The sequence below is a fragment of the Sarcophilus harrisii genome, chromosome 1 (assembly GCF_902635505.1).
Source record: "Sarcophilus harrisii chromosome 1, mSarHar1.11, whole genome shotgun sequence".
Classification (NCBI taxonomy): domain Eukaryota; kingdom Metazoa; phylum Chordata; class Mammalia; order Dasyuromorphia; family Dasyuridae; genus Sarcophilus; species Sarcophilus harrisii.
The window spans coordinates 506097354-506116127 of NC_045426.1; the positions used below are offsets into that span (position 1 = coordinate 506097354).

At 32.1% G+C, this 18774-nt stretch overlaps 1 protein-coding gene across 9 annotated transcripts in view; it reads right to left on the bottom strand.

Moving 5' to 3' along the window:
- The window catches only part of PIEZO2 (piezo type mechanosensitive ion channel component 2), a 545237-nt gene that overhangs the window by 251952 nt on the left and 274511 nt on the right, over positions 1-18774 (bottom strand). For all 9 annotated transcript variants that reach the window (XM_031946650.1, XM_031946649.1, XM_031946651.1 and 6 more), the window contains exon 4: positions 14817-14859. In XM_031946650.1, the coding sequence (XP_031802510.1) occupies positions 14817-14859 (43 nt within the window). The remainder of the gene's footprint in view (positions 1-14816; positions 14860-18774) is intronic.

Sequence of the window (18774 nt, forward strand, 5' to 3'; positions counted from 1 at the left end):
CTGAAATGAATTCACACAAAGACTCCATTCTGGCAATAGAAGTACTTAAACTATTTAACCTGTTTAATATCTTCTTGAAGGCTGTTGTAGCTCTTAGTACTATCCTGGATATATTTAGTGACAAGAAAGGAAAAAAAAACTGTTTACTTCACTTTTCTTGTGATTATTGCATTGCCTAAGTTTTTCTAATGCCCACTAAAACAATATTCTATCTTAAGCACATCTCTCATGATTACTGTTAGAACATCCTGATATAATTCATATTTCTTTGCAGGCACAGATGCTTTTGTCCCCAACCATAGCACTTAAAGGGCTGAACTATAAGAAGTAAATGCTCATAACTAGCTTCAAAAAAGCTGATTTCATTTTTTAAAAATTAATGAGTAATAAACTAAGTAAATGAGAAATATGAACCCTCTGCCTATAAGTTAGCAAATATCTGCCTTTATACACATTTCTTGCTGATATTGCATTTTATTGACTCAACACCCATGCTTTGCCTACAAATCAAACAGCATGACTTTGTTGTGGTATATTCATCATGCTGTCCACGTTAAACTTTGAAGTTTTTAGGTGATTCATTCTACAGCTCATTTGTATAGATCACTAATAAAAACTAAAGCTTTCATGCTGATACTCCTTATGTTTCATTCAATAAGGTGCCAAGGTAACTAAAATCAGCCAGCCAATTTCTAAACTGGAATGTGCTGTCCTCCCTGAAATCTGATGATGATGGAATCATATATTTTTTTTTTTTACCTAGAGACTATTTATTCTAATCATAATGTTCTAGATTAAACAGAGAAAAGTGGGATTAGAAATCAGGTTTTTTATTCTTCTAGATGAAATGTTTTAATGAAGGAGTGTAAAATTCTACTTGGATGCTTAGTGTGGTATGATTCCTTGTGCACAATACCAGTGAATCACCAATTCTATTAACAACCAAACTGGAAGGTATCAAAAACAGTGCTTTGAGGATTATCAGAGAAGTTCAGAAAGGCATAAGAGATAATGTTTTTTTGGGGTCATAGAAACTCATAAACCTATCTGCTAAGTCATAGAAAGGCCACTATCCACATTTTTTGTAAATTATATACATATTGATAAAATTACATTTTATTGAAGAACTAAAGTAAATATTTGAAACATTATAATGAATATGATTGCTATCCTACAATATATATTAGATCAATAAGGATAAGAATATATACACATATTTTAAAGGTTAAATGAGAATATGCAGTATATGTATATTATAGAGGTGAATTTGGAAAGTGATGAGAAAGAGATATCAAAATCTTATTATCGAGAAAAGTACAAAAGAAAGAAAAAAATTCATACTTTAATACTGTGAGCTTTATATTTCTTGAAGAAATAAATAATGAATTTGAGTTCTCATACAATAATTTCCAATGACGTTCTAGATATAAGAAAATAAAGGATAACAAATATACTTAAAGTTGATATTGGTGGGTCAATAATGTGGAAAAAGTGAGAGATAACTGATGAAAAGAAAAAAAAGAAAGGTAGGAAACAAAAAAGAAAGGAAGGAAAAAGCATTTTATTATTTGCTAATCACTGCAGTAAGAGATACAAAATTAAAGATAATCTATGCCCTCAAGAAGCCTATATTCACAAAGGGGAACATAAATTATATTGGAGAGTAGTGGTTTGGTTGAGATATTTTGGTTTGGAAAGTTATAGGAACTTGAGTGGACCCATAGGGGAGCAAATCAACATAATTATTCTGGAGTTGATTTGAGAATGATTCCAGAACTACTCCTAAGGGAGATGGAGATTACTATAGACAGAACACTGAAGAATGAATAAGGCTAAATTCAATCCTAGATATAGTGAATGACTGAAGTAATCACCAATTAGTATTGGACAGATATATTCAGTATACTATTGATACAAATGAAATTCCAAAAGATCTAGACTAGAACTGTATTGGATGTTGTTTGGATCCTATCTGGAGCAATTATGAAGAAAGATAGATAAGAATGTCACAGAATGAGAAAGAATGGATGGGTTGTTATTTATATTGAAGGAATTATGAACATTGATGATATCAATTGAAGTATTAATATAGTAGACCAGTTGTGTCTTATAGATACATGAAAAATATTTGCCGACTGGCTAAATTATTTTTGTATTAAAGTCCTGGAAGATTAAGACATAGATTATTAGCTATTTGAGACCACATGTATCCTTCTGGAGTAAGAATAAGATAAATTATCTTTTCATATGAACTCACAATGTGAGCATTTGGCACAGCAGTGCAGTGGGCCACAGATAGTAAGGGAACTCTGGGTAAGCTATAAGACACTTCAGCCCAGGGAGAACCTGCTGACAATGTCTGGTTTGGTTCCCCATTTCCACTAAGGGCTCTTACCTTTCCTGAGAAGTCAAGGAGGAGGTAATCACCTGTGTTCTACTTGAAGCAAGGGATACTTACAGTAAAGATAGGCTTTTGCATATCAATAGCAGGGTGCTTATAGTTAGCACTTGCACAACTGGTGCTGTGGTGATGTAATACTACTATAGTTAGCACTTGGCTCAATGTGATGTGATGATATAATAGTTCTCTAGTTAGCACATACTTAGTGTGCTATAATGATGTAATCATACCAAGGTATTTAAGGGCTGAGAGAATTTGAAATAAGGACACACCATCTTTGACCATCCTCCTGAGTGTCCTGCCTCCTTCTCTCCTCCACTAAGACCAAGACTGGTCCGGAGAGTCTCCACAGCTGTGAATCACAACACTTAAAGGAATTGTAAAACAGCCTTTGCTAAAGCAGATGTTCCTTGTGGATTGGGAATGAAATAAATTGGAGGCAAGAGGGAAGAGGAGAGAGGTCAGAAAATGCAACTGCCTCTCAGTTTCCTTGTATCATTATCATCATCCTCTCATATGAAGAGATTCATTCTACATGTTTGAGTTAAACCTCCAGCAGCCACTGACACATGGCTCTCATATCCCAACATATGACGCCCAAAGGTGGGACATAAGAAACACAAGAAACAAAGAAGCAGCAGCATTCCAGAGCTGTTCATGAGTAGGATTCTCCTAGAGTTCCTTTGATAACCTGTGGGGAAGGAAAGGGAGAAAATACTCCGTAAAATTTTTTTAGACAGGGTAATTAAATGGGCCAACACACATCAAAGGGCTGAGCCAGGAAATTGATGAAAGACTTATGAAAAATGCCTGTTCTAACTATAGTCTTCTTCTCCATTTGAAAGTTTGCCTCCATGATATCTCACAAGATTCAACATCTGCTATAGTGCTATATATGCTATAGTTGACATTCTCTAGCATGCATACTTTAGATACTTTAGCATGTGCATTCAGATAACAGCTAATGCACAAACTTACTAACTATTTTGTGGCGGGAAAATAATCATGTTTCCATAAAACAAAAAAACAGGGAATTGTTAAGGACTATGTCTAAGTGAAAGGGCAGGTCAATTCTCCAAGCCCCTTCACAGCTGTGAATCATAACACTTGAAGGGATTGCAAAGTAGTGTTTACTTATGCAGCTGTTGCTTGTGGATTGGAAATGAAATAAATTGGAGGCAAGAGGGAAGAAGAGAGAGGTTAGAAAACACAACTGCCTCTCAATATCCTTGTATTATTATCATCATCCTCTCACATGAAGAGATCTATTCTACAGGTCTGAGTTAGACTTCCAGCAGCCAGTGGCAGGTGGCTCCCATATTATTGCATAGCAGCATTATTATATGAAAATGACTAGAGAAAAAGGTCTTACAATTTAAATAGGTAGACTCTAGACTTTATAGATTTAAATGACATCTTTTTTTTGAAAGATTGCAGTCCATAAAATTTTAGATGCATAAGTTTGCCCCACTAGCAGAAAATTCTAAAAGTATACGAACTTAAAAACAAAAAATTAAGAAATACAAAAGGTTGTTTAGAAAAGAGGACAATGCATAAAAGGCTTTGGATGTGTTTTTAAACAGATAATATAAAAGAGTAGTTTGGAAAGAGCCCGGATTTAGAGTTAGAGCCTCCTCCAACTTTCTGTTTCCATCAACAATTCTAGAGATCTTCTAAACCTTGCCAATGTTCTGGATGAGGAGCATAACTCGGTCTTCAGCATCCCAGGTTCTCCCACTCTTCAATTCTCTGTCCTGTCCCTGCCAGCTTCCCATTCTTCTTAAGACCTAAGCTCTAGAGTTTAAATTCTGTAGTAAACTGCAAAGAAGACCACAGTAACAAATGCATCAATAATTTTTACAGTTGCCCTGAAGAACTGAATTGCTTTAAGATTTAAGTGTAATTCTCTTTAAAAGGAAAAAAAAAGTAGATTAAATCTGAAAATAATAGCATTCATATCTAATAGAGTACCATCACATTAGTCTTTCCCACTGTAAATTCATAATAATCATCCACATAAGTTCATTATTGTTTCTATACTTTTAAACACTTTTTAAAGTTTTAGGCTAAGTTAGTCTAAAATAAACATTTTTATCTGCAAATCTGCAAGGCTTGACAATGTAAGGACCATTACTAGTAATAATCATCAGAGATCTTAAAACAAAATGAAATACTCAGTTTCAAACTTCATCTGTATTGCCAAAAAAGATGAAATACTGAAGTTGTTGATTATAATTATGTTTACACTTCTATGATAAAATATAATAATTCCTTTTGTAACTGTAATAAAGACATCATGGTAGAAAAAGTAAAAAACACTTGCTATCAGTCAGAAGATTTGGTTGTAGTTGTCATTCTACAACTAATCTGATCTGCAGCAAGTAATCTAACCTCTTCCTCTGTATGCCTCAGATTTCTTAGGTAACTTGTGATGATAACAATTCTTTTAAGGAGATAATAATTCAGCAGGAGAAATAGTGTATTTATAATATTTCAACAGATGTGAGTATTTTTATACATTTGATATGGGTCCTGGTCAACTTGGACCTTCTTATTTTGCTCAGTTTCTATCTGTTTCTTACTTTGAATTCACCATAACTGCTTCACCAAATATCTGAGTAGTCTCCCTCTAACATTTTTAGCTTTTCACCTTAGAAAAGTACTCCAGGTGCCCCTTTGTCATCTTAGGCTCTTGCTGCATAACTGACTCACTTAGTTTCTCATATATTTCCTAGATGATATCACTTCTTATTATCATAAATCTTCATTAGTAATATCAACAGTCTTATGCTTAGAAGTATCTTAGAAGTATTTCTACCTTTTCATTCATAAGTGATTTTGACCATCCAGAAATTCTTGTGTGCCTTGAGTAACAGTTACATAGGCTAATAATAAGGAAAATATTAGTGGATACATAGGTTAATATTTGTGCCAGGGAACAACTATACATTGTTGAAAATTCAGTTTCCCCAAAAGAAATCTAGTTTATCTTCTTCCAACTATAAAATTCCAGAAAATCTTCATTGTCCATCTATACTAGTATTCCAAGATAATTTTTCTGCTAAATCAGTGCAATGAGATGTCCCTCTAACTGTTTTTAATAATTTGAACACAAGTAATTTCTTAACATTTTGATTTTCATGTGAACATTTTAGCACTATTTCTTGAGTGTGGATCTCATTTACATGGCCATTTTAGCTTGAAACACTGAATATAATAATATAAATTTATCATCACAAAAATGTCCCCTCAAAATCATAGAAATAATTTTTTAACACATCTTTCCTTGATAAATAGAAAGAAGTGGCCACAAAATGCAAAACACTTTATAGAATAACAAAAACAAAAATAATGCAAAGAAAACAAAAGCAAAATAGCACAAGGGAGGAAAATCTGCAGAAAACCTTTTGGGAGAGTCAAATAGATCAATCATATCAAAAGACATTTAAATGAAACTGAAATAGAAAAACATATGGAAAATGGAAATTTATTAATATTTTGTAGCAATTTATTCTCATCATTGATGAGAGGGAATGATGACATTTATTTCAATAACTTAAACCAAGGAAGATAACTACTCTGAAGAACATGAGGGAAGGGAAAAAATGATCAGATCAAGCATATACGGGAAAAAAAATGAATGTTGAAGTGAATATATTTTTAAAAACAATGAGATATGATTTTAAGGTATTTCAGAAAGGAGAATATATCAACTCACTGTAAAACTCAGAGATGATATTATTTTTAAAAAAGGAGAAATAGTTGAAAGGTCATAAAAATCCAATCCTGGCTCCTTTTTTCTTCTCTTCTTTGGTACTTTTATCTACTCTTTCATCCTTGATACTTTTCCTCATTATTTGAATTTTGCCCTTCTTCAGGTATCTTGAGAATATCTTCCCGATTATTTAGACAATAAAGTATATTTATAGATTATTCAATACATTTCTTAGTAGAATTAAATCAGGCTTCTGGAGCCAAAAAGGCAGAGGAAAGAATGCACCCAGCTAAACCCTTTCAACAATTCCCCTCCAAATAACTTTAAAATAAACCTCAAATTGAATTCTGAAGTGACAAAGCCAAGAAAAGGTCAAAGTGAACATTTTTCCAGCCCAAGATAATTTAGGAGTTTGGAAAGAGAAACCCATGACATAGAGATGGAGTCTGGTTCAAAGCTATGTGGATTAAATACCAGTAGTGAGAATAGGTGGTAGCAACAAAAGCAGCAACAATCTTTGGGAACTTCCAATCCAGAGATTGTAAGAGAAATTGCCAATTGGTCAGAAAGACTACAGGAGATGTCTGTTCTAGAGTTTGACAAAGGTGCAGAAATTCTTTGGCCATTAGCTATACTCACTTCTAGGTCATACTTCAAGGGCAGGAAGGAGTACTTTTGGTCAAGAAGGAGTACAAGCCATGAGAAGCAGTATCACTTTTATTCTCAAGGGACCAAGGATATTGAATGTCAGTATCAATTATAATCTGAAAGGATCAGGGAATTTCCCTGAGTGAGGACCAGAATATGGATCAGGAGAGCAGTGACCACATATTTCCCTAGATTATGCCACATTGAAAGCATTGAAAACTTCCAGTCCCCTCAAACTAACTCTGGAAACAGAATTGGATAAAGCCTTGAAACTAAGACTGAACCTCTCTCTCCCACATCAAGCATAGAGACTAATAAAAACATAAATTCCAAATAAAGAAATAGGGTGGAAAAATGAATAAAGAGCAAAGAACAAATTGAGCAGATAAAGGAATCTATCACAAAGACAAGGAAAATCAAGGCATAAACTCAGAAAGATAAATAATGAAGTCAAAACAGCTATAAGCAATGTCTTAAAGAAACATATATAAGTTGGACACAAGTGCTACAAGAATTCCTGGAAGAAATAAAAAGTAATTTTCAAAATAAATAAAAGTGATAAAGAAAAAAAAATTAGGCAAATATATGAAAATAAAGGAAAGGAATCATGAATAGAGAACTAACAGGTTAGTTAAAAAATCATATAAATATTGAAGAAATAATAATTTAAAAACAGAAGCTAACTAAAGAAAATAATTCTTTAAAAATTAGAAATTGATAAGTGAAAGCCAATGACTCCACAAGATATAAAGAAATAATAGAAGAAAGTCAAAAGAATGAAAAATGGAAGAAAATATAAAATATTTCATTGGAAAAAACCAACTGATTTGGAAAATAGATTAGGAGAAAGCCATGATTCAAGAAAAAACATCACTAGACATCACATTTCAAGAAATTGTCAAGGAAAACTGCCTATCCTAGAACCAGAGAACAAAGTAGGAATTGAAAGAATCTACTAATCCCCTGCATCTAATTTAAGTAATAAAAAATAAAAACTCTAAAATATATTACCAAATTCCAAAACTCCCAGATCCAAGACAAAATACCTAAAAGCAGCCAGAAAGAAACCATTCAAACAGCATAGAACTACAATCAGGATCACACAAGATTTAGCATCTACTACATTAAAAAAGGGAAGAGCTTGGAATATGATATTCTAGAAAGCAAAAGAGTTGGGATTAAAACTAAGAATGATCTACTCAGAAAAAGACTGAGTATAATCCTTCAAAGGATAAAGTGAACATTTTTTGTAACAAAGGACTTTCAAGCATACTGATGAAAAGACCAGTGTTGAATAGAAAATTTGACTTTTGAATGTAAGATTTGAGATGCATAAAAAGGTAAAAATGAAAAAAGAAATCATAAAGGACTTAATTAAACTGTTTACCTTCCTAGATGGAAAAACTATCTGTATATAAATATTATATATATACATACATATATATATATATATATATATATATATAGGTGTGTGTGTGTGTGTATGTGTGTGTATGTGTGTATGTGTATCTATGTATGTATGTGTATGTGTGTATCTTCTAAGAATTTTATCATTATTGTGGAAGGTAGATTCTTTATAGAAAGAGGGTGTGGGTGTAGGTAAATTAAGCTGGACAATATTAAAAAATGATGGGGGATAAGCAAAACTTGAACATTGCTCACATCTAAATATATTCAAAAGAGGAAAGTATACACACACACACACACACACACACACAATTGGTAATATAAATCTATCTTACTAATCAGGGAAGTAAAAGGTAGAAAACAATAAGAGAAAGTGGGTGTGAAAAAGAAAGTCAGATTAAAAGAAGACAGTAATATAATATAAAATATAATTAAGGGTTGAGAGAGGGATGTACTGGAAAAATGGGAACGATAAAGGTAAAATAGCATAAATTATTTGCAATAAAAGACTCAAGAAAATGCCTTTAAGTTGAAGAGGAAAAGGAGAAAACAAGGGAGCGTAAGTGAACCTTACTTTCATCAGAATTAGCTCAAATAGGAAATAACATATACATTTAATATGACTATAGAAATCTATTTTACTCTACAGGAAAATAGGAAAGGAAGGTGAAGAGAGGGCATATTGGGGGAAGGGGTGGTCAGTAGCAAAACACTTTTGAGGAGGGTCTGGGTGAAAGGATAAGGAGTAAATAAATGGGGGAGAAATATAGTTAGCAATAGTAATTGGGAAAAACATTTTGAAGCCAATTTCTCTGATGAAGACCTCATTTTCAAATGTATAGAAAACAGAGTCAAATTTATATAAAAAAAGTCATTCTCCAATTGATAAATGATTAAAGATATGAATTTTGCCCAAAGGGCTATAAAATCATGCATATCATTTGATCTAATAATACCACTATGAGGCATGAATCCCCAAATATTTTTTTTTAAAGAAAAGGACCTATATGTGCAGAAATATAGTAGGTGGTTTTCTCAGGGCAAAGAATTGGAAATCAAGGGGATGCCCCTCAATTAGGAATGGCTGAATAAATCATGGTATGTAATTATGATGGAATATTATTATTCGATGGGAAACTATGAGCAGGGTGCTTTCAGAAAAACCTAAAATGTCTTCCTTGAATTCAAGCAAAGTGATATGTACTGTGTACAAAGTAATAATAATGTTGTGGGATGATCACTGTGAATGACTGCTATTTTCAGAAACACAATAATCAGTGACTGCTACTAAGGACTTATGATGAAAAAATTTTATCCCTACCCAGAGTAGGAACTGGTTATGTCTGAATACATATAGTATGCTTTTGTAAACTTCATTTTTCTTGGGAGGTGGGAGGTTTTGGGGGTGGAGATCTATGTTTTCTTTTACAACATGACTTTTATGGAAATGTTTTGTATAACTTCACATGACTTCACAAGGCGGGTGGAGGTAGGGAGAAAGGAAAAAAATCTGGAAGTCATAGTTTAAAAACAAATGTAAAAAATGTTTTACATGTAACTGAGAAAATAAAAATATTAAGTAAAGAAAAAAGTTATCCCCAATTGTATAGTTTCTTAATATGGGGTTTGTGACATTGTTTTAAAAATATTTTGATAACCATATTTCAGTATAATTTGTTTCCATTGTAATACTTTGTATTTTATTTTATGCATAGAAGAACATGATTCTAAGAAAGGATCCAAAGGCTTCACCAAATTGTCTGAGAAGTCCATGATACATGAAAACTTTCAAAGTCCTGAATTACTCACTCATTAGTTTAGAAGGGTTTAGAGATTCAACTGAAACATTGTACAGGAGAAGATTTGAAAAAAAAACTTTAAAGACCTACCCAAATATTTAGTCTGGATTTTAAAGTCTTTCACAGTCTGACTACAATATATCTTTTTAAACCTTGCTTAATGATACTTTCTTTCATACATTTTACACTGTGGTAAAACTGTTCTACTGGCCATTGTCCATAGCAATGAATATCTCTTGCCCCTGCATTTGCATTATCTATCCCACAAGCACAGAATGCACTTTGTGTAAGAAGAAGCACTGTTTTCCTTTAAAATTAAGTTCTGATATATGTTCTTTGTGAATGTTTTCCAAACTCAAGCTATTAGTCATTTCTATGAAATCTTAGGCATATCTCTGCTTTTCTTTCTCAAGAATTTCTCAAGAATTTATTTTAATATCTTTTTTTTCCTTTTCAGCCAAAGTTGGTATTTTCTATACTACTTATAAGAAAACTCCCTTTTTATCCAGGGAGAACATCACCTGATTTTGTGTATGTGGTTCAAGATAGTTGTTTGATTTCAAATGGTGTTCCTGACATAGGATCACCTGTTTAACACAGACGAGTCACATTGTAAGTGACTTACAATGTAAGTGTAAGTGCCCTAAATGATTCTTTAAGATTTATAAGATAATAAGGAAAGATAGTTCCATCTATCAGAACTTGTTGAAATGAAATGATTATTACAACAGAAACCTCAAGAAATATGTACATGTCCTCACATCCCACTTAATTTAAAAATCTATCCTAGACTTTTTGACACAAAACTATTATTTTCTTTTGCTTGTTGATGAAATGAATCAAGGGTCAATCTATGCATTCAGGGATTAAACTAAATGAGAGAAAGAACCATTTAAGCAGGGTTTATCAGAGAAAAAAGGAGTCATGTCATGCAACAAGACTGAGGAACATATAAGAAAGCTCAAAATTTGATTCCATCCTTTAGTCTGTTCTTTCCTCTTTCTCTCCTCTTTTCAATCTCTCTTCTTTTCTTTTTCTCTCTCTTCACCCCTCTTTCTCATCATCCCTGCTTCCTTCTGTCTAACAGAAGATATTATATAAATTCTGAACAAATGTATTCAGAAAGGATTTAAGTTCATTCTCTCAGGAAAACCTTCCTCTAAGGAGAAGAGAGTTCTCAGGCAGAAATCATACATAAAAGGCAAAATATAGGCTATCTCATCCAACCCTCTCATATTCAGATGAAGAACTAAATCCCACAAAGGTTAAGTGATTTTGTCCAATGCCACCTAAATAGTAAATAGCAAAACTGATATTTATAATATACTAGTTATGAACAAAGGATTTCTAAAATTGTTTAGTGTTTGAAGGCAATGAGATGAGACAAAGAAGTGATGCTAAAATCAAGTGAGTTGAGTTCTGTTCTCAGGTATGACATATATTACTTGTATAACACAGACAGTTCATTTAGCTTCTTAGAGCTTGTTTGCCCATCTGTAAAATGGGAAAAATAATATTTGTACTACTTACCTCATAGGTTAGTTGTGAAGAAAACATTTTGTAAACCTTAAAACCTTATGTGAATGTGTTATTATTTTCACCACAGATCTACCTGGAAAGTAACTTATTTCAGCTAAAAACAGTTTATTCAGAAAGAATAAGTCAGTCCAAACAGTTGGCTGGTGACATACTAGCAGATCCCCATCAGGAATTTTTCTCTAGAGATTTGTTCATGTTTTTCTTATAAACAATGTAAATAAGAAATATAGAGATTAGTTCTCTATTTCCTTTAGGTGAAAGAACACATTTGAAAGTATTTGTAATTTCTACCATATGACCCTGGGCACTACCTTAATCAACACACACAAAAAGTCAGTGTTCCAGGATGGTTCAGAAGAATAATTGGACACAATGAGCTCTTTGAATCAGATTTTTTTTTAAAAAGCTGCTCTTAGAACTATACTAATTACAATAGAAGGAAATTTCAATACTAGCCCAAAAAATGTTTCTGGAGAGATTAGTTTAATATGCTACTTATCAAATTGCAAGGGCAAATTATTTAGAGATTATATTGATCTTGCTCTACATTTGCTGATATAACCATGGATTCAGTCAATTTGTCTTTTCAGGAAGTATAGAAAGATGCTTTTAGCTAAGACTGACATGACATCAGCCTGAAAGAAGACCTAAAAATTTTAATCACAGGATAGGAGTTCAATATGAAGATCAACTTTCCTGTAATAAAGCAGTAACTGTGAAATAAAAAAAAAAAATATGTCTTCTGGGAGGATTAACTCTTTACAGTGGCTTGTTTTTAGTGTAAATTAAAAGCAAGATGACTGAATTAGGATCAGAGCTAAAGCAAACTAAGGAAATGCCACAAGCAGGAAGAAAAAAGCAGTTACATGTAGAGGGAGTGATAATTTTTTCCATTAAGCAGACCTAAGTTTGATTCTTGCCTCAGACATTTAGTAGCTATGTGGCACTGGACAAGTCACTTGGTTTCTCTGAGGTTCTGTTTCCTCATATGTAAAGTGAGAATGATAGTAGAACCTGTAAGCCTTAGCTATATAAATTCAAACAATTACTAATAATTGTTTATTGAATAATTGACTATACTAATATAGTCTTTTATTTTATTCACAGAAATAAACAAAAATATTTTTTCTAAATTTAATCCTGAAGTGCCATTAGAAAACAACAGACTTTAAAATTATTTGCTAATTTTCAATAATTTTCCTTCTATGTGTATATATATCTGGTGTGTGTGTGTGTGTGTGTGTGTGTGTGTGTGTATTTAGTAAGTACCCACTATGTGGGGAGCACTTTTCTAGAGATAAAAGTAGAAATCATCCTTAGCCTCAAAGCATTCAAATTCTAATGGATAAAACAATATGCACATATGTAAATAAAGAATATATTCAAAGGAATATAAGATAGTATGGGAAGGAGAGATTTTTTAAAAAATTCTTTTTAGGAAGGAGAGACTTTTAACTGAGGGGATGAAAAAAGTGTTTACATAAAATGTACCACTTAAGCTAGTCTTCAAGACAGGGTGTCATAAATAAGGACACCAAGCAAAGCCAGAAAGGAATGAAGGGACTAGGTTTTGAAGAAATTTAAATGCTAACCAGGAAAATTTATATTTGACCTTAGATACAATAGGAACCAGAATTTATTGAATGGGTCATAACATGACCAGACTGCAGCTTTAGGAATATAATTTTCACAGATCTTTAGAGAACAAATGGTGGAACCCTTAAGAGTAATAAACAATTTGAAAAGAGGGAAGAGAGTTATGGATGCTATTGTAATTGATGGCATTGAAATTGGGCTTCCACTGAAACTTGGGGTATTTTATGTGATGCAGTATTAGGGAGGGAGACATGACCCACCAACGAATCCAAATTGACATAATTCTGAGGCTACATTGTGGATCTTCCTAAGAGATAGAATTGGTGCCAAAGCCAGCAAGAGAACAGTACAGTTCAAAGTATTCTCTTGAAGACATATCATAAAATCTTAAGCTTCAGACACTTAAGGGAAGCCAGTTCTTCAAGAGACTTGTGAAGGTTTTTTCTACTTCACCTCTCTAGAGATGTTGGGGTTGCTCCTTCAGTAAAATGAAAGCCTCTCTTGGGTTGAACTGAGATATCTGATTCCATTGAGAAGACATTTCCTCCTGAATACTTTCTGGCTTATTCTAATCTCTAAAACTTCAGTTTGCTGCTTTCTTGGATTAAGTTACTCTATTTGCTATTTGTGATAGCCTTTTTACAACCAGTTTGATTTGAAGAAACCAAGTTGGTGAATAAGTTAAGGAAGGACTAGGAAACAGTCCTTTGTTTTGTTATGAACAAGATTGATACCCCTAGATTCCCTGTTGGGGAAGGTGAGAAAGCTATGTCAAGCTCAGTAGCCATAATCAAGGCAAGCACCAAGTAACTAGCTTCTCTTGTTCTACTCAAAGAGGAAATTATAGACTCCTTTGGAAAAGGTTGAGCCAGAATATAGAGATGTACATTCATACCATCCATAAGCTGCATATCTATATTTTTAGAAAATGCATGTGGATACAAACAAAAATTATACCTAGCCTATTCTTTTTGTCTTAACATAGAACTTCTTAGGAAAAAAATAGGGCTTCACCAAGACTTATGAATATAGAGGGGAAATGGTTTAGGGAAAATGAATAGAAGCTTAAAAACTAAAAACTCAGGGAAGGAGGAACAGGAGGAAAGGAAGTAGCATTCATATTTTGGTAATTTAACATGCTCTTAGTTTTACCATATAATGAGTTCTAATTATTAACTGCTATAGTTAAGTTAAATAGATCAGGATAATCTTTCTTGCAGTTTATAGAGATAAATGTGTAAACATCCCATAATATCTTTATATTTTACTCTAAACAAATCATTTCTTAATTTTATCTTCTCCCATTTGTATTTGTATGTATTTGTATATATTCATAAAATATGCAATTGTATGAAAATATCATTTTCATTATGGTCTCTTATAAATGGACATATGGTATAATGGATATTAGAGGTATTTATAGTCACATCAGATACTGACTTAATCACCTATTAATTCGAGATCATGATTATGTCTCTTGAAAGAAAAACAGAGAGAAAGAAGGAGGGAAGGAAGGGAAGAAGGAAGGAAGAAAGAAACACAAAAAGAAAGGAAAAGAAAGAAAGAAAGAAAGAGAGGATGAAAGAACATGTGGCCCAAATCATCTATATAACAAAGTTTCATTCCCATATAATAGACTGTATTTTTTCCTAAATGACCAAATTAATTCTTGCATCACTCTTAAAACTTTGAAGTGAATACATTTGGTTACCTTTCAAAGCCAATCTGACGAAATGTTTTCTCCCATGTTGAGCCTAGGAAAAAAGAAGAAAAACTGATTTAAGCCCCTTGAATATTCAAAATTTTTCATCTGTTTTCTTCATCTATATTGGTCATTTCATTTTAGTTTTTAGTCCAATAAAGAGACAATTAAGCCTTCATTACAAACTCTTTAGTCTGATCATTTGTATAACAATCTTAGTTGCTACAGTTTAGAACAGTTATAATTATTTTAAAATGCTAAAAATTGGTATTGTTTTGGAATAATGGAATAATTAGAATAACAGAAGATTGACTATAATGTAATAACAATATTGTGGTCTTTAAAAAAAATGGGATTGATTTAATGTCTGAGTTTCTACCAGAAGCTTCTTATTCTACAATGTAATGTGACACACGATATAAAAATGTTAAAAAAAAAAAAAAAACAGTATCATCTTATGTCTCTTTACCTTTATTTTGTCTGGTGCAAAGAAATTGGATACTTTTAAAATTATTTATAAATCTAATTATGGCAGAAGCAGTGCAATATGATTTATACTATTTTATTAAAAACGATACCACTGGAAAAGCAGGTTGTGAATTATGTAAATGAATTCTTTAAACTTAAATTTCAAATTTAATGTAACTGGCAATATATTTAATGGTTGATGCTAATTGAAAGCTGGAGAGTATTCTTTGACATCTCAACATGATACAATTTTCTTTACCACTTTGATAATTTTAATCTGAAACATATTTCAGATATGCAGAATTTCTTCAGTCTTGGTACTTCCTCCACCAATGCAAACCTTTCCATATATTAAGAGATGATCTTCATGAGAAGATGTAACTGATAGGTAATTCTTGAATAATCTTGAACTCTTTTGACATTAATTAGATTGCTCCTGAGATATGACAGAAAGGTTTTTTGGGGCTCATACTCAAAGTATTTTCAGCTTCTTAGGAATTATTATGAATATTCTCTGCAGGAATAAACTTTGAGAACACAAGCTACCTAAATATTGGAATAGAATTCTATCAGTAGGGATTCTTTTTTTTCCACTGATATTGTTAAGTAATGAATATGTTCATTTTTTAAGTTAACTATTCTGAATTAGATGTTTTCAGAGGCAATGGCTATGTTTCAAATAGCATTAATTCTCCTGTCTCTTTTATATAGGTAACTTTTTTTTATAAGTAACTTTCTTTCACCTTCTACCTTATAGAATTTTTACCTTCCTTCAAAAGATTACTTCATGAAAACTATCCATATTCAAAACTATCTTGATTTTCTGTCCTCTCAATTCTCCGTGCTTTTTCTATTTGAATATGAATTACTTGGTATTTGCTAACTATAGTCATGTTGCAGTTTGCTAGTAGTTTGTAAACTTGGTAATTATAAACCTGGTATTTACCAGGACTTTTCACTATTTTTTCCTTGACAGTCCTGGAACTTAGCATAGTGCTATGTATCTAAGAAAGCATTTAAAATATCACAACTAAATTTATCAATAGTATATCCAAATCTATAGCACAGAATCTGTGCTATGTTAAAACATAGCATGTCTACTATGTTTTTCACCATTGGAAGATAAACTTAATCTTTATAATATTTATATGAAGTGATACTATGAATACTTAGAATTTGGCAAATTAACTTTTCTAAAGCTCATCTTAATATGAATGTTCAGATTTGAGAGAGCAAAATTTAATACAATTGACATTTATGTTAAAATAAAGTACAACAAATCTATGTGTTTAAGGATAGAAATAGTGACTCAGTAACTTTTATCATTTGAAATGTGATTAAGGAAATTACACAGACTTTTGCATTGTGTTAAGTGAGCTACCTATTTAGTAATTTTTACCAGATTGGCACTTCTTCTCTATATACCCAGATGACACAGCTGGATAAGAAATGATCCCATGTTACTTGGGCACTGTTTAAAGCTCTAAGCTTTGAAGAGATGCAAAGAGACATAATATTAGCAGCAAATCTCTGCATTCATCATTCTATCAATTAGGAAATTATTTTTGTTTCATTCTTTTTATATATCTCTCCTAAAAATCTCCCTGATCTTTTTAATCACTCAGTAACTCTTGGACTTTATGATTCACCAGAAAAAATGAAGAGTATGAAGTGGGGGAAGGAATTTTAGGCCTGGGGAGGGTTCTTCTGGTTCTGGACATTTTATTTCTGAGAGATTTAATTAGCTACTGAGGCATTCTTTCTGGGTCTTTTTGGAGAACAATTCACAAAATTAGAGAATGATAAGAATGACCTCAGAGATTATAATAAAAACTGCCATTTGGATAGTGCTTTAAGTTTTGCAAACTATAATACATAAAATGTTTATTTTATTTTCACAGTTGTATGTGGAAAGTATTATTATCACAGATGAGGAAACTGAAAAAAGCTTGTTAGCAGACACATACACAACCATTGTCTCTTTTGTGTGAAACATTGTCAGATTATTTGAATAGAGATTTCTCAGCACCATGTTCAGCCTTCTATCTAGACTATAATTATACCACATTGCCTTTCATTAATCTAACTCATTTCTAAATAAAAATTCTCTCTGCAAAGTAACTGACAATTGGAAAACCAGTTTTTTTTTCTTGAAGAAAGAATCCTTATTAAAAGGGAACTCACTAACTCTCATTCTATTTCTAAAGGGATCTAATTGTTAGAAAAATTTTCTTGACATTGAACTTCTTTGTAGTTTTCACTCATTGATCCTAGTTCTACTGAAACTGCTCTCTAGTAAAACTTGAAGGATTTTTTAAACTGCTACTGCATATAGCTATAACTTTCACATCTGAAATAGAATTTCTGAAAACAAGTCTAAAACTAACACTTATTTACATTGAATTTCATCTTATTTGATTTGTCCAATTTTGAAAGTCTATCAAGAATTTTTTGGATACTTTATATAAACTCTGAAAACATGTCTGCTATCTCTGTCTTTATCTTAGTCACTGACAAAATTATTAAAAGAATGGGGTAAAGTACAGACTCATGAACTACTTTACTATGGCCCTCCTACTAAACTAATATGAAACCATTTATAATGAATTTTGGGACTGGTCACTCAACTAGTTGCAAGAACAGTTGATCTTAATATGATTTGGTCTACCTCTCTTCACTAAGTCTAGAAAGATTACATGCAGGATTTTCTCAAATATTTTTCTGACATCTAGATAAACTAAATCTATAGCCTTTCTCTAACAGTCTAGTCAAATAAACATTTTTATGTATTATAATTTGCAAAACTTAAAGCACTATTCAAATGGCAGTTTTTATTGTAACCTCTGAAGTCATTCTTATCATTCTCTAATTTTGTGAATTGTTCTCCAAAGAAGATCCAGAAAGAATGCCTCAGAAGCTAATTGTATTTTTTTGATCAACAGTGATTTAGAACATTGTTTCAGATGACTAGAAATGGTTTTAATTTTTTGGTCTGAAAATTGTCTGTTCAAAACCTTTGACCAGATCAATTGGCTTATGTTATTTTAAAGTTGTCAATTCTCTAAATCTTAGATGTAAAATTTTCCTGCAGTTTTTTGCTTCCCTTCTAATCTTGGCTATACTGGTTTTGGTTATACAAAATCTTTTAAATTTAATATAAGCAAAATTATCCATATTGCCTTTCATGATGTTTTCTAGTTCTTTTTTGGCCATAAATTCCTTCTTTCTCCACAGTTCTGAGAGGTAGATTAACCCTTGTTTTCCTCATTTGCTTAAAGTATCACCCTTTATGTCTAAATCATGAACCCATTTCAACCTTATCTTGGTATAGAGTGTTAGGTGTTGGTCAATGCCTAGTTTCTGCCATATTATTTTCCAATTTTCACAGAAATTTTTGTCAAATAGTGAGTTCTTATCTCAGAAACTGGAGTCTTTGAGTTTATCAAACACTAACAAATCATTTATTCTTGATGAAGCCACGCTGGCTCTTTGTGACCAC